This window comes from Orbicella faveolata, unplaced genomic scaffold (genome assembly GCF_042242905.1).
Source record: "Orbicella faveolata isolate gen_17 unplaced genomic scaffold, um_ofav_v1 contig_24, whole genome shotgun sequence".
NCBI lineage: Eukaryota > Metazoa > Cnidaria > Anthozoa > Scleractinia > Merulinidae > Orbicella > Orbicella faveolata.
The window spans coordinates 27,301,914-27,315,000 of record NW_028301552.1 but is presented as its reverse complement, the minus strand read 5'-3'; the positions used below and the strand labels follow the sequence as shown (position 1 = coordinate 27,315,000).

The 13,087-nt window shown below is 36.1% G+C and overlaps 2 protein-coding genes across 2 annotated transcripts in view; one reads left to right on the top strand and one right to left on the bottom strand.

Annotated features, from left to right (window-relative positions):
- The window catches only part of LOC110069587 (mitochondrial import inner membrane translocase subunit Tim9-like), a 7,313-nt gene extending 4,452 nt beyond the window's left edge, over window positions 1-2,861 (top strand). The window contains exon 3 of the mRNA XM_020777110.2: window positions 1,133-2,861. Coding sequence (XP_020632769.1) covers window positions 1,133-1,258 — 126 coding nt within the window. The 3' untranslated portion in view covers window positions 1,259-2,861. The remainder of the gene's footprint in view (window positions 1-1,132) is intronic.
- An 81-nt stretch (window positions 2,862-2,942) lies between these two features.
- LOC110069589 (ras-related protein Rab-38-like) lies at window positions 2,943-12,933 on the bottom strand. The gene is made up of 10 exons (XM_020777113.2): window positions 12,836-12,933; window positions 12,582-12,613; window positions 11,363-11,459; window positions 8,615-8,671; window positions 7,495-7,527; window positions 7,251-7,278; window positions 6,718-6,792; window positions 6,396-6,469; window positions 5,477-5,511; window positions 2,943-4,917 (listed from the first exon to the last, which is right to left on the bottom strand). The coding sequence occupies exons 1-10, from the start codon at window positions 12,889-12,891 to the stop codon at window positions 4,691-4,693; spliced, it is 714 nt and encodes a 237-aa protein (XP_020632772.1). The 5' UTR covers window positions 12,892-12,933; the 3' UTR covers window positions 2,943-4,690.
- Window positions 12,934-13,087: the final 154 nt, after the last annotated feature.

Below are 13,087 nucleotides of genomic sequence, written 5' to 3'. Positions count from 1 at the left end.
ACTGCGTTCAAATATAGAGAAAAATAGCACAGATAGTGTGGGTGTTGAGTAAATAAAATGATTGCTAGATCACTGTACTGACGGCATATTTGTTTTTTCTAATCCTTGTGCGCGTGCTGAATTGCATCAGCAAAAGCACACGCAAAAACTGTGTTCAGCCACCTTAATTGATTTAAAATAAATAAATAAAATAAATAAATGATTAAAAATTTAATTTTAAGTATACTTCATATATTACCAATACAAAGAGTCTCAGCACTCATACTTTGCATGTCCAGGTTTCTTGTATTAAACATCAGCTTATTAGGAATGGAGATATTAAAGGATGAAAGTGTATGTGCTGAGAAGTTGTGTTTCCAGTAACCTTTAATGTAGTACTTGCAGTCTCACTTTTGTTACTCTCCGAGAAGTGCTGTGGTGCCCTTGGAGGAGTAGCAGATATTTAAGAGAAAACAATGGGGAGGATAGGAATTCTTGTGACAAAATGTTTGTTGTTATTCAGTGTGATATTGTATTCCAGAACTTAGAGGGCCCTAGTCAACCACACCTAAGTTTGTTTTTGTTTACAGTCAAGAGTTTGGCTATTATATTTTATTTGAAACATGCGAAAACAAAAATCACTGTGAAAGTACTAAAGATAATTGAACATACTTTCAGGAACAAAACTTACAGTAAAACAATAAGATTTCACTTCACCATGCAATAACAATATAATTTTGATGGCATTGACTAACTAGGGTCCTTTAAGGGTTGATCTGTTAGACTCTAGATCCAGGGGTCTGGGTTTAACCATTGGCCAAGATCATAGTGTCATATTTTTGAACAGGATACTCTACTCTCATAGTACATCTGTACCTCTCTCTACCCAGATTTAGGAATAGATGAGCAAGGAATTGCTACCAAATTGTTAAAGTTGGTGTTTAGGAGTAAAATTCTTTTTGTCTCTTATGCTGATGTCAACTGGGCTAAACAGTTGGTTCAAACTGTCTGCCAAATGCTACAGCAGCTGTAAGTCTTCACTAACTTGACAGCAGATTGGGAGATTAATTCCAGGAGGTTGCAGTGCATGATCAATGCAATTAATTTTGTCAAATGGTAGCCCATTTCAGATTTACTCCTTTTTGTCTTTCAGAATAACTGTGCTGTCCATTGTACTGAGAAATTTTTAAAAGTCATGCAGAGAGTTGGAGTAAGAATACAAGAAGTACAAGTTATGCAAAATGAGGGAATTCTTGGTGCCCCAGACCCTCCCAAATAATGTTCAAAAATCCTATGAGCAAGACTGTCAAAAAATATGTACAATGTATGTTTTAAAGCTATATGAGTTGGAACAATCATTGCAAAGAACGTCAAGATTTATACAGTTGAGATTGATCGTAGGACTTTGATTGACACTGAAAGGTCCACTGGATTTTTAACAGATAAACTTTGTACAACTCAGTAGCATGCACTGCCCAGGATAGTACGCCAGTTTGTGACCTGGCTATTTCATAAACATTTGGGGGCAACTTCAGAATACTGGGCCACTCAGAAAGTGCGTTAATCTAAATCTCTGGTCCAGCCCAGGGGCAGTTAGTGGGAACAAGTTGAAACGGTGGAGAAAAATTAGCAAAGGAAAGCGAGAAAACAAGGAGCCCCTGGGGATGGAGTCTAACTGCACCACTTCCAAACAGCTCTGAGAATACTGGCTTCTGATGGGGCAGAAAATAATCCACTGTATTATAGACAATATTATCATTGGATAAGGTTTTTGTGATATCCAGAATAATCAAGGTTGAGGTAAGTGTTATCAGCCGAAGCCGAAGGCTGAGGCTGATAACACTAACCAAGACCTTGATTATTTTGGTTATCACAAAAAGCGAATCTCATAATTGTTTTGTTATACATTGTTTTAAAGAAAATAACAACCAATGCATTATCCCACTGAACACAGTTTATTTTTGACAAGCCATGTTCTTACATGAACTTGACATTGCTCTTGGAAATGATGCATTGCACACACAACCTACGGATTATTCACTAATCTGCTAGCAGACTAGTGAATAATCTGTAGGTTGCACTGTTCCCCAGAAATAACTGTAGGCTTTTAGCCAATGAGAAGACAGATGGTGACTACAATGTATAATAATTCTGCTTATTGGCATGCAGCAGGTTTACAGTAAATTTTGTGTGTTCTAATACGAGGCCTATACAAAATATACTTTGTTTATCATATTTGTCCTGCTTCTTTTGCAAGTTTTGTTTTAATCTAATGCCCAAAATGAAAGAGCAATGATCATGGCAGCCAAAAGAAAAAAAGAAAAACAGTTGAATCATCAATATTACGTCTTCCAGCTGTGTTGTATTAGGAAACAAACTAAAGTTTCATCTCAGTTGTCTTTCAACTTGCTTAGTCAGAAGAACCACATGTTTTCAATCAAACAAACCTTTACTGGTTTTTGTGTGAAAATAATTGGATGCCCAAAGGATGGTAAAGCGCACACACTGCACACACTGCAGGTGTACACACAAAATGGACTGTGGACCTGCTGCCCACCGACTGGGTAGAATAAAACAATATTTTTTCTGTCCAATCAGGAGCCAGCATTCACAGAGCTGTTTGAAACGGGTGCGGTAAGACACTGTCCCCAAGGGTTCCTTGCTTTCTCTCCAACATTCCTTCACCGATTTTTTTCCCCTACCACTGTGACTTTCACTTGCCTTCTCTAAGTGCCCCTGGGTCCCCAAGTATGCAGACGGCCAGGAATCATATAAATATGGAATGACTAAGTTTAGAACTGAAGTGATAACACAGTCTGCAGCACCATAATCAGTTACTATGAAATAAAGTTAGTGCTGTTGCCAGTGGCAACTTTTGAAAAGATTTTGTCCATTTCACTGTGATATATTACACACTGGAAGTTTTTATTTAATTACATTGTGAGACATGTTGAACAACAGAATAGTCTAAAAATGTCATGAATTTATTTGTTATTCATCATTGAATGTAGACACAAACTATACATTTTTACTGTTAAACTTAATTTTTGTGTGTATAGGTTATTTTTGAAAATATTCTAGGGATAAAATATATTAAAAAGCAATTTTTTCTGACTAAACACTGACATGTCTATAAAAATAACCATAATTTAACACCTGCACAAATACATTTAGAAAAAATTAAAATTTCTACCTAACATACAGCAATAAGGATTAGGCACTGATGGGTATGGCAGTGAGAGCAGGCTTAAAGCAGAATAAGATGACAACAAAAATGGCTAAGTATATCACCATTGTGGAGCCTAATATCAGGTACAGAAATAACTCTGTGAAGTGGTTTCCACTGTTGTGATTTTTAATGGACATCAACAGGTATGAATGACTTATGACTTGCATGAAATAGAATAAAGTAAATGTATAGATGGTTGTCTGTGGGAAAAGTTGAACCACATTTTATAATAAAAAGCATGATGCTTGCAGGATTAGAAACCCCCCTGTTTTTGTCAACTCGTGTTCAATTCAAAACAGACAATTTCCTCAAGATCTTATGTGGATAAAAGCAAAGATCTTAGGTGGAAAATGTATGTCATATTCTCAGATTTTTTATAAAAAAATGCTTTATGGTTCATAAATAGTTATTGTATTGTTCTAACTAGAAACTAAAATATGACCCATAAAAAGAAGCTGATTGTTCACCCTTCGAGAAACAAATTTGCCTGGCTAGAGGGCAATAACATCATTTAGATTACAGGAGTAGTGGGGAGCAGCAGTAATCCTCCCTCACATTATAAAAATTCTTTGCTTATGAATCAGATTTAAATTTTTGACAATAGAATAACCAGAACCAATGCACTACATTCTTCTCCTCTAAACCCTTAATTTACAACAGTGTCACCTTACATGACAATAGAGAGCTGAAGCAATGACAACAGCGACCCCAAGGACAACGCCTAATAAAAAATGAATGTATAGTTTACTCTGGGTTTCACAATTGTCTAGATCTGTTCAGCATGCATACTGGTCTCAGAACTTGCTCAGGCTAACTATTACATAATGCCAGTGTTCCATTACAAATGAAAATACCAAAACTTAGCCACCATCACTTGCATTCACCAAAACAGAACTTTCATGTCGTTGTTGTGCAGAGGACGGCCAAGAAATGTACAAAGTTTTATAACGTATGTGTACAGCCATTGTTCTACTCATTAGACCTTTTGTTTGGTGGTGTTCTCGTTGCTGTTGCTGTCATGGTTTGCTTAAGCTCTCTAATATCTTCAAGCAGGTAGGTGAAGTTAACAGTTTTATAACACTATCTGTTTTATAGAGCACTTTGATCATGGAGGTGGTACTGGTATATTCAGTGCAACTAAGGGTTCTCCTTTAGCAGACAAGTAACATTTCCCAAGCTGGCAAGCACTGTATATGGATTTGTGCCTGAGCATGATATAGTAAAGAAACGCATTGGTACTGCAGTCATGTCTTGGTTGTGAACAAAAAGAAGAGAAGTGGGGGGAAGCTTGATAATTATTTGCTCTAAACGGGAGGGCTTAGGTGGGTGACAGGGAATGTCAGAGGATTTATCATAACATGCTGAATAATATTTTACATTGGTAAGGGTCAGCAACACTTCAGCTCTCATGTACTTTGTACTTGCCATGCACTCCATTGCTAACATGGTAGCCCTCCATCTGGTGCCTTGCAATTAAATAAGCTAGCCAGGACAACACTTGTTTTGTTTAGATTGAGGTACAGCTTGAGAATAAGTTTCATCAGTCTGAAACTTGCTTGAAAAGTCCACCATATAACCTGATGCAGATGAAGTCAAAGGTGAAGGTTGTAATGCTCTACCTTGTAGAGCAATACAGTCCTCCAGGTCTGGCTTTTCACTTTCACCAGATAAACTGAGGATGGCTTGCACAAGCAGACGCATTGATTCATCTGAAACAAGATATCAACAACAACAATATTGCCTACTCTCCCAGAGGTTGGCAGGAATTCCAGATGTTATTCTGTCTACCAAATGGATGATCTCGAAGGCGTTTTATACTGCTGGGCACTGATACCATTAAGAGTAAACAACGACGACTGACAATTAAATCTGTCAAGTCTGACAACTAATTTATATTATTTTGTAATTACAATCCATCAAATATTTTATCTTGCATGCGATTGGTCTGAGTGTGTCACATGACTGAATATTCCCCAGCTAAAACTGGAGAATATCTGAGTTATGTTGCCCAATTTCAAAAGATCCTACATGAGGCCACAAAATTGGAAGGATAAACACAACAGCCTCCATTTGACTTTAAAAAAATGATGGTCCTTAGACATAACCTTTACACTCCTTCAAGCTCACAGTTTTCTTAAACTTCTCCCTCAGGAAGATGTTCACTTCTCAGAACAGATAATGCCCGGGGTCAAATATCCCGACATATTTTCACACCAAATGTAGGCTATTGTTTATATAGTCTAGTAGCAATAAATTCAGATGACTTGCCTATATTTTTGTCTTCTTTAGCTGATGTTGGGAACCTAAATAGTGCAATTTAAACAGAAGAAGATAAGGCTGATATTCTAGTACAAAGGAAATCTTTAGGGGATATTTGCACACAGGTTAGAAGTAATTAAACCAAGCATTCACCTTTCAGCTGGAGAACTATTTAAAATTTAAAACTAACAAAAAAGTCTGCTCTTTAGCCTTGCGGTTTGTGTGGTCAGTGTTTAAGGTCCAGTATTCTGCAGCAAGAAGCAGTAAAATTTTGCTGGATGAAAAATCATTGCAGTTATGTTTGCAACTTAAGTACTTTGCAAAACAAAAGCCTGAAAGACAAAATCAGGCTTCAACAGGAATCAAACTGATGACTTCTGCAATACTGGTGCATTGCAAAAATAAAGCCTTAAAACAACCAGGTTTGAAAGGAATTTAAACCCTGTGATACCAGTGAAGTGCCCTACCAACTGAACTCACTGGGAGCTGTGCTACTCTCCTGTAACTGTAAATAATAAATACTTAAGTGTAGCCTTCTTCAAATATTATTTCTTGAACAGCTGATACTTGTCATCCTGTTCAAACTTTATTACGTAACAATTTAATTGCAAAATGACATCTCGGCATAAATAACTTAGGAACAAGACACAGCACAGAGAATTGGCCCATCTTTATAACTTTTGTTATAAAGACTTTATAACATATTTGTTATTGTTTTCCCCAAAAGCACCCAGGTTTATCAAGGGGGATTATAACTTAACTATATCAAGATGCCTTTTTACGCCCACCCTATTTTCCCCTTCTCTAAGAGAAACATCTAACAAGGTTATAGGAAAATAACTGGTTATACAGCACTAACGAGATATCTGCAGTGTCAATAATTGCAACAAATAATCTAATTATATAATTATATGGTTCACATTCTTACCAGCCTATAAATCCATGTTCTTGGCAAAACTGATTCAATTGGTTCTCATCATATGTATACTCTTCCAGATCACACTGCAAACATTGCCACAAATTTATTAAGCCAATTTATCAGAGACTTGAACATATAAACTAAAAGAAAAAGTGCATGGAACCCCGCTAATAAATTTTGGGTGGTAGCATATCATAAATACAATGGTCAACTTCAAAATCTAGACAACATTCAATCTGAGTCAACAATAGAAGACTACCAATATGTTATGCAAAAATGTACTGTACTATTCAATTAAATTACAAAATGATTGTCACTATATATGCCTCACTTTGTTTGCCAGCAAAAGCACAGGAATTGGCTTCTCATTGGTAAGCATCACTTTTTGATTCACATCCCAATGCCACTGGTGGTTAATTTAAGGGGAAAAAAAAACAATTAAATTTTCACTTGCTCATAACAAAGTTTCAAAGTTTTTCATGCCCATTGTTTCTGTGCACTCTTACTGCACACAGAAAGTTAAAGTTAAGGATCAAGTACAGGTTGTGTTTAAAACTTCAACAGTCCTGTAGTTTTGTTACTCTCTTAAATGGTTGGTGACCGCCCCTCTTTTCTTTTCATAGAGCACTGAATTTCCTGATTTTCTGCATTTTGACAAAAAAAAAAACAGAAAAAACCTGTATGTGAGAAGTTACAAAGTTTTTGCCTTTTTTGCTGAGCTCTCTTACAATGGAAGTTTTCTTCGAATGCACATGGACGTGCAAGAATAAATTTGTATTTTTATCACGGCCTATTATACCTCAAGGAATCAATTTGCACGTCTTGTATAACAAAGAAAAAACAACACTTGTTGAAAACTTATACCTTTAAAACTGCTTCAAAAGTAGCTGGTCTGTTGAAAAGAGAAAAGTGTTATTCATTGCAACCAGCTGCCATTTTTGCCTGTCACCCAAAACCTTCCCCCAACAACTTCTGGAAATTTAAAAAAAGACTTTGTATTATCAAGTTTATTTTATTAGAACAAACTGGACTACTGAGTAAGAAATATACTTGGATAAGAAAATTATGACATAATTACTAAATAACTGAACAGAAAAATGTTTCTTACCTTGATAAATCAAAAACAATGATAGCAGCAATTCTACAAAAAGTAAATATTTTGAGTGTATTTTTAAATAACAATGGTTTTAATAACAATGCAAGTTAGGCCCAGTTCAGATGCCGAACCAAATACATTGAATTAAGTACATGAAAAGTTCGGTATCTGAATCAGTTAAGAACTCGCTAGCTCAGCCGGGAATTTCGGCTTTGGAACAGCTTTGATTCAGACGTCAAACATCTCATGTGCCAAACCTAATGCATAAATTATTGTAACATATTGTAAGAGTAGTTTTCACTTTGCCTGAAAATCGCTGACACTTCGATGTGATTTGGTTTAAACTAAATAAAGTTTGACGAATTAAGTTCGACGTCTGAATCAACAGGTGTACTTTTGATAATTTGGGTCGGTCCAAATTCGAATTAAGTTCGGCTCATGAAAAGTTTGGCGTCTGAACTGGGCCTTAAATTCCATTAAGCCCCCTCTCTCAAATTATGAGTCCCCATCCCTAGTAACACCCTCCACTTTTTGAAGGTTCCCAATCTTTTTAACGTCCCAGGCCTTTTAAAGCCCCAGTTGAATAAGACACTTAATTGATCAAGGAACAAAGACCAAGTCTTACACGTGCTTGAAATAAACAAGAACCCCCTCCAGGGAATCTAAATATTAGAATTTTTTGGTATTCTTAAAAAAGATTAAATCATCAAAAAAAAGTGCTGTATATATGTTGTACCCTATCAGTCAAATCTGAGATATAGACTCTGGGGTTTTGGAAACTTTGATGGTTGGAAAGGGGATCAGCCCATACTTTGAAAAGTCCTGCCTGGGGAGTGTTAATTAATATATGCATTGCATTGCACTGTATAATTGTATAGTGGGATTTTCAGGGTGAAAGTAGGTTTCTATGTGACATTTTTCCTAGTGCAGAACTGAGGTATGGATCATAGTTTCTGGAACCACACATTATGTAAAAAATAAAGATAATCATGTTAATTTACAATGTTCCACTTATGAAACATTCACCTGTAAACTATACAGCTTTAAACCCCTAAAAGGGTATTTTCATAAGTAACATTTTTCAGCACTAAATTCCTCCTTAAATCTATAACAAACAAAGAAAAAACCTTACGCATATTTATAATAAACTCTTGTCATGTGACCAAATCTCTCGTGACCAGCAACATCCCTGTAAAAACAAGAAGATCTGTTAGATCTTAAAACCGCGCTTTTAAAATTTAACTGTTTTCTTAGCACCACAGTCGCAACGCAGTGCACATTCGAAAGTAATCCTTGATGATTCATTGATTACTGTAGACATCACATCACTTGATCAACACAGACTGTACTATTGCACCATCAGTCGTAGCCGTTGCGAAATCTCCGATGACGTAATAGTGTTAATCTGGAACTTTCTTTGGGATATGTATGGGCATGAAGATACGAACACTATTAACAACAGCTTTCTTTCTTAAAAGTCAAGTTTAAATTTAATTTTTTCCTTGAGTAAAGGGCTAGCAAAGAAGTCACACGAGTCACATAATTCAAGAATTGCGCTATCGACGGCTATCTTTAGTACGGTGGTTATTTCCCTACCAATGACGTAATCATTGCATGTCCTGACATGTTCTTTGCTTGGCTTGCAAATATTTCATTTTCCTTCCGATCTATGAACTCGCTGCGATGAAAGAGCCAAAGAATTTACTTCATTTGCCTAAAACCACAAGAAATACTCGCAAACTTGCAAATAAATTAATGACCGTCGCTTCTGGCGAAATAAACTTCCAAAGTAAACACGATCTTATTAGTCACGTAGCGAAAGTGAAAGCTGCAACGTCAGCGCATTCCATGGATGACGTAATACCTTTTTTTAGCGTATTTATTATTCCCTTTGAATCCAACGCTTCGATAAAACCAAAAGAAGATATATTTTACCCACAACAAAGGAAACAATATCCGTAAAATTATCCGTGTATTAATGTTTTAACAGCTTCTGGCGGAAAAAACATCACACGTTGCGTGACTCGGAATTTGGCCGAGCGGAGGTCTGCGTCTGGTCACCGACAAAAAAAAAAATAATAAACCACGGGTAAACCTAGAACCGCGCTCGGCCCATGGCCGCGCGGTTAATAAACAACATTCAAGGCACTAAGTGGTGCAGAATTTGTTTCCTTAATTTAATCAATTTTTGTCAGACCTAGAATTGATTAAGTTGCAGTAAGCACAGAAAAATGATAACAAAATTGAACATTACAATACCATTTTTAACCACAATATTTTTTTCTTATCACTACAGAGTTACACCAGTCCTTCACTTGATATTCTAAGTAAGTACTAAGTTGGTATGACATACTGTACAAGCCTACAGTACACTTTCAAACGCCAAACATCAGATCGAAAAATTTATCAAAATTTATCAAACCGGGCCAACCAAGAGGAATCCCGATCTTACCATTTTTTATTCCTTTTCCGAATTCCCTACATAAGTGAAGAGAAGTAGGGCAGTGAACAGGTTTGTCAAAAATGGAACGGCAAATTCCATTGGACCGGTCCAACCACAATAAGTGGACCACCTCCAGAGGTCATCCCAAATATTCCGGTTGGAAGACACCGAAATGGACCTTTCCATTTGACCTCTGACTGAAATTTCAGAAATCTTTGCCATAAAAGAAAACACCCGCGGTCTTCATGTGTCGGTGCACTGTAGCATGGCAAGTGAGGTGACGGAGAGTTTTTCTCTCTTTTTTTTAATTTCTACCAATTAAGCAGATCTTTTAGGACAGACATTTTTCCTATCTTGCTTTTGAATTACCAGATTTTAGTAGCTGCAAATGAGGTAAACTTTTGCTAATCTTTAAATAGTTTGCAAGGAGTTGTGATTTTTTTCAGTGCAGTTAATTGTACTGGCTTTCACTGGGCCGGGCGGAGGGGTTTATCCCCAAACTTTTCAATTGCTTGAAATAAACAGTCATCCAGTCCTTCGATTTTAGCGGGAAACTGAAAAAAAACAATTAAAAGCCTGCTTTCCTGAGAGACAAAACAACGGACAACTGGAGGGCAAAAACTCCATAAAAACTAAAATCTTAATTTAAGATTTTGCTTCTTACCTCAGCCCCAGAACAAAAGCTGACAGCTTACATCAGCTTTTGTTCCAGTGCTGAGGTAAGACAAAAAATCTTAAATTAAGATTTTAGTTTTTACAGGGAAAAAATATATGAATCTTTCATGGTGGTGCTTAATTAAATTATGTTCTCGCTATATCATCTCAGTAATTAGCTAAAATTTACCTCACTTGAACGTTTCCCTGTTTATATTTGGATATTAGTCTATTTTACATAATCAACATTTTGATACAAAAATTTACGGAAAATATAAACTGACTTTCAAAATCTATTCGATGAAATTAAATTTGATACAGACAGAAAAACTACTTAAGTGGAATTTCACGCAAGAAAGAATTCTTCAGCCAAGTGTAGCATTTAGTGAGTAAAACGTTAACGTTAAATTAAAAACTTTAAAAAAAATCAGAGACAAAAACACAATGGCTCGCAAAAGTAGGCTCCCAGCTCGCGGCTCTGGCTCACAGGCTCGTACATTAGTTACACTCATTAAAAACGATGTTTATAGCAGACGTTTCAGGCCTAGCCCTTCCTCAGTGCTAAGTTTAGTTTTGAATGGGACACAGTCATGAACAATTAATAAAAGCTACTGGTAGATAAATTTTGGAAATTCAATGCACACAAATGGAGAAAATTATAGAGATTTTTCTAAACTGAAGAAAAAGATATTTAGAGTATTTAAAGTGTTTGGTTTGTTTGTATCCAGGATAATTAGTTCAATGCTGATTACTTAATTCCCATTGAAAATCAAAACAACATACCAAAGCTGTAGATTAATCTTTGTCATTTCATCCCAGTATATGACTTTCAAAGCAAAATCAACTCCTATAGTGAGCTTGTAATTCGGTGAGAAGAAGCCTGCAATATAAGCCATACTTTTACAACCAATCTCCATAAAACAAATACTGTAACCAGAGACCAATTAGCAGTGAGTCATATACCATTAGAACAGACAAGAAAGATAGCACGGAAACAGAAGGAGACTTAACAGAGGGAAGACCACAGCTGCCTGTGTGGCTGCTAGTGAAGTATTAACAAATAATAATAATAATAATAATAATAATAATAATAATAATAATTAATAATAATAATAATAATAATAATAATAATAACAGTAAAGACAAATATATGCAACACATATCTGCCAAAAGTCCACAACAGATTAAGGCTGCAGATGTGCAGAAACTTAAGCCCTCAAGCCATCTAGATAGTACCTTGTGAACTGTTCATAGGGAAGTGGGGAAAGGGAACTAGACTTAATGAAAGGGAGCATATGAGCTCATACCGGTACATACACATGTTGAGATTAAGCATTATCGTTAGTGCAAATTGTATTAAAATCATTATTAGGTATTTTCCTTTGTTTCATATACATATAAAAAAATACCATACACCAGGAAAAAAAATTGAGCCACAACATATAAGCTTACCGAAAAAAGATAAGAATATGGACCCCACTAATTCAAACTCAGCTATGTTGACCTCCCGCTCATTTTGAAATCAAACCTCGGTTCCCCTATAATTTGCTCTTTTTTTTTCTGTTTAGACATTTACTGTCTGCTTCTTTGAACAAGGTTATTTTGAATTCTCTGATTTTGCAATAAATTTTTGTTTCCCTTGGCCTAAAATCAACCCTGTTTATTTGGAGCCTGAAGAAAGACATCAGATCTTTGTCCGCAGGTAACTTTTCATTTCGAGGCCCCACTTTTTTGAACTACAATAATATTAAACAAACATTTAGTGAACTGTACATTTATAAAAAAAATTAGTCTCCTTCATTAATTTAATAGATACATATGACTGGATTCATGAAAACAGTGTCAATGAAAAGTTTGTTCCTTTGCATCAAGTGAGTAATATAGGTCAACCGGCTAGCAAGCATCGATCAAGTGACATCAAGTATTTTCAAGTCACGAGTTTTAGTTAAGACTTGTGATCGCCTCAAACAGTTCAATTAAACTTGCCCTCTTCTCAACTTACCTTCAGTGTATCTCCGAATAATCGACGTCTTCGACGATAAAATATCGAGGGCAAAAAAAAAAGAAAAAAGAGTTTGCACTCAAAATATAAACAACCAACATTGAAGACCAATATACCGAAAGTGAAGGAGGAATAAAACCTCATACGGAAGTAACTCAATGACCACTCTTCCTGCTTACCTTCCCTGGCAAAAGAAAAGTACACAACCAATCAGGAGGAATCAATAAAAGTACAAAGGATCGTAAAAAGACTTACCAACACCATATTCTCCAATAACAAGCACTTTGTACAGATGTTCTCTGGCATCCATACTTTATTTTATTTCGGGTTAGGACGAGGTGGGTCTGGTCTCTAGTTGGATAAAATGGACCACCCCAACCCTCCCCCAATGGTAAGTGTCAGTGAAACGGAGTGGACCGGAGTGGTATTACAGGGGTATGCAGGGTACGACACATATCATGCCCATATTAGCGGCATATTCGTGGGTTACTTTACTGCCATTAAAC

Coding starts and splice junctions, on each gene's coding strand:
- LOC110069589 (XM_020777113.2), bottom strand. CDS start 12,891: ATGGATGCCAGAGAACATCTGTACAAAGTGCTTGTTATTGGAGAATAT. Junction 6,793..7,250: donor CTTTTGAAGCAGTTTTAAAG/GTATAAGTTTTC, acceptor ATTAACCACCAG/TGGCATTGGGATGTGAATCA. Junction 6,470..6,717: donor TGCTTTTGCTGGCAAACAAA/GTGAGGCATATA, acceptor CAATGTTTGCAG/TGTGATCTGGAAGAGTATAC.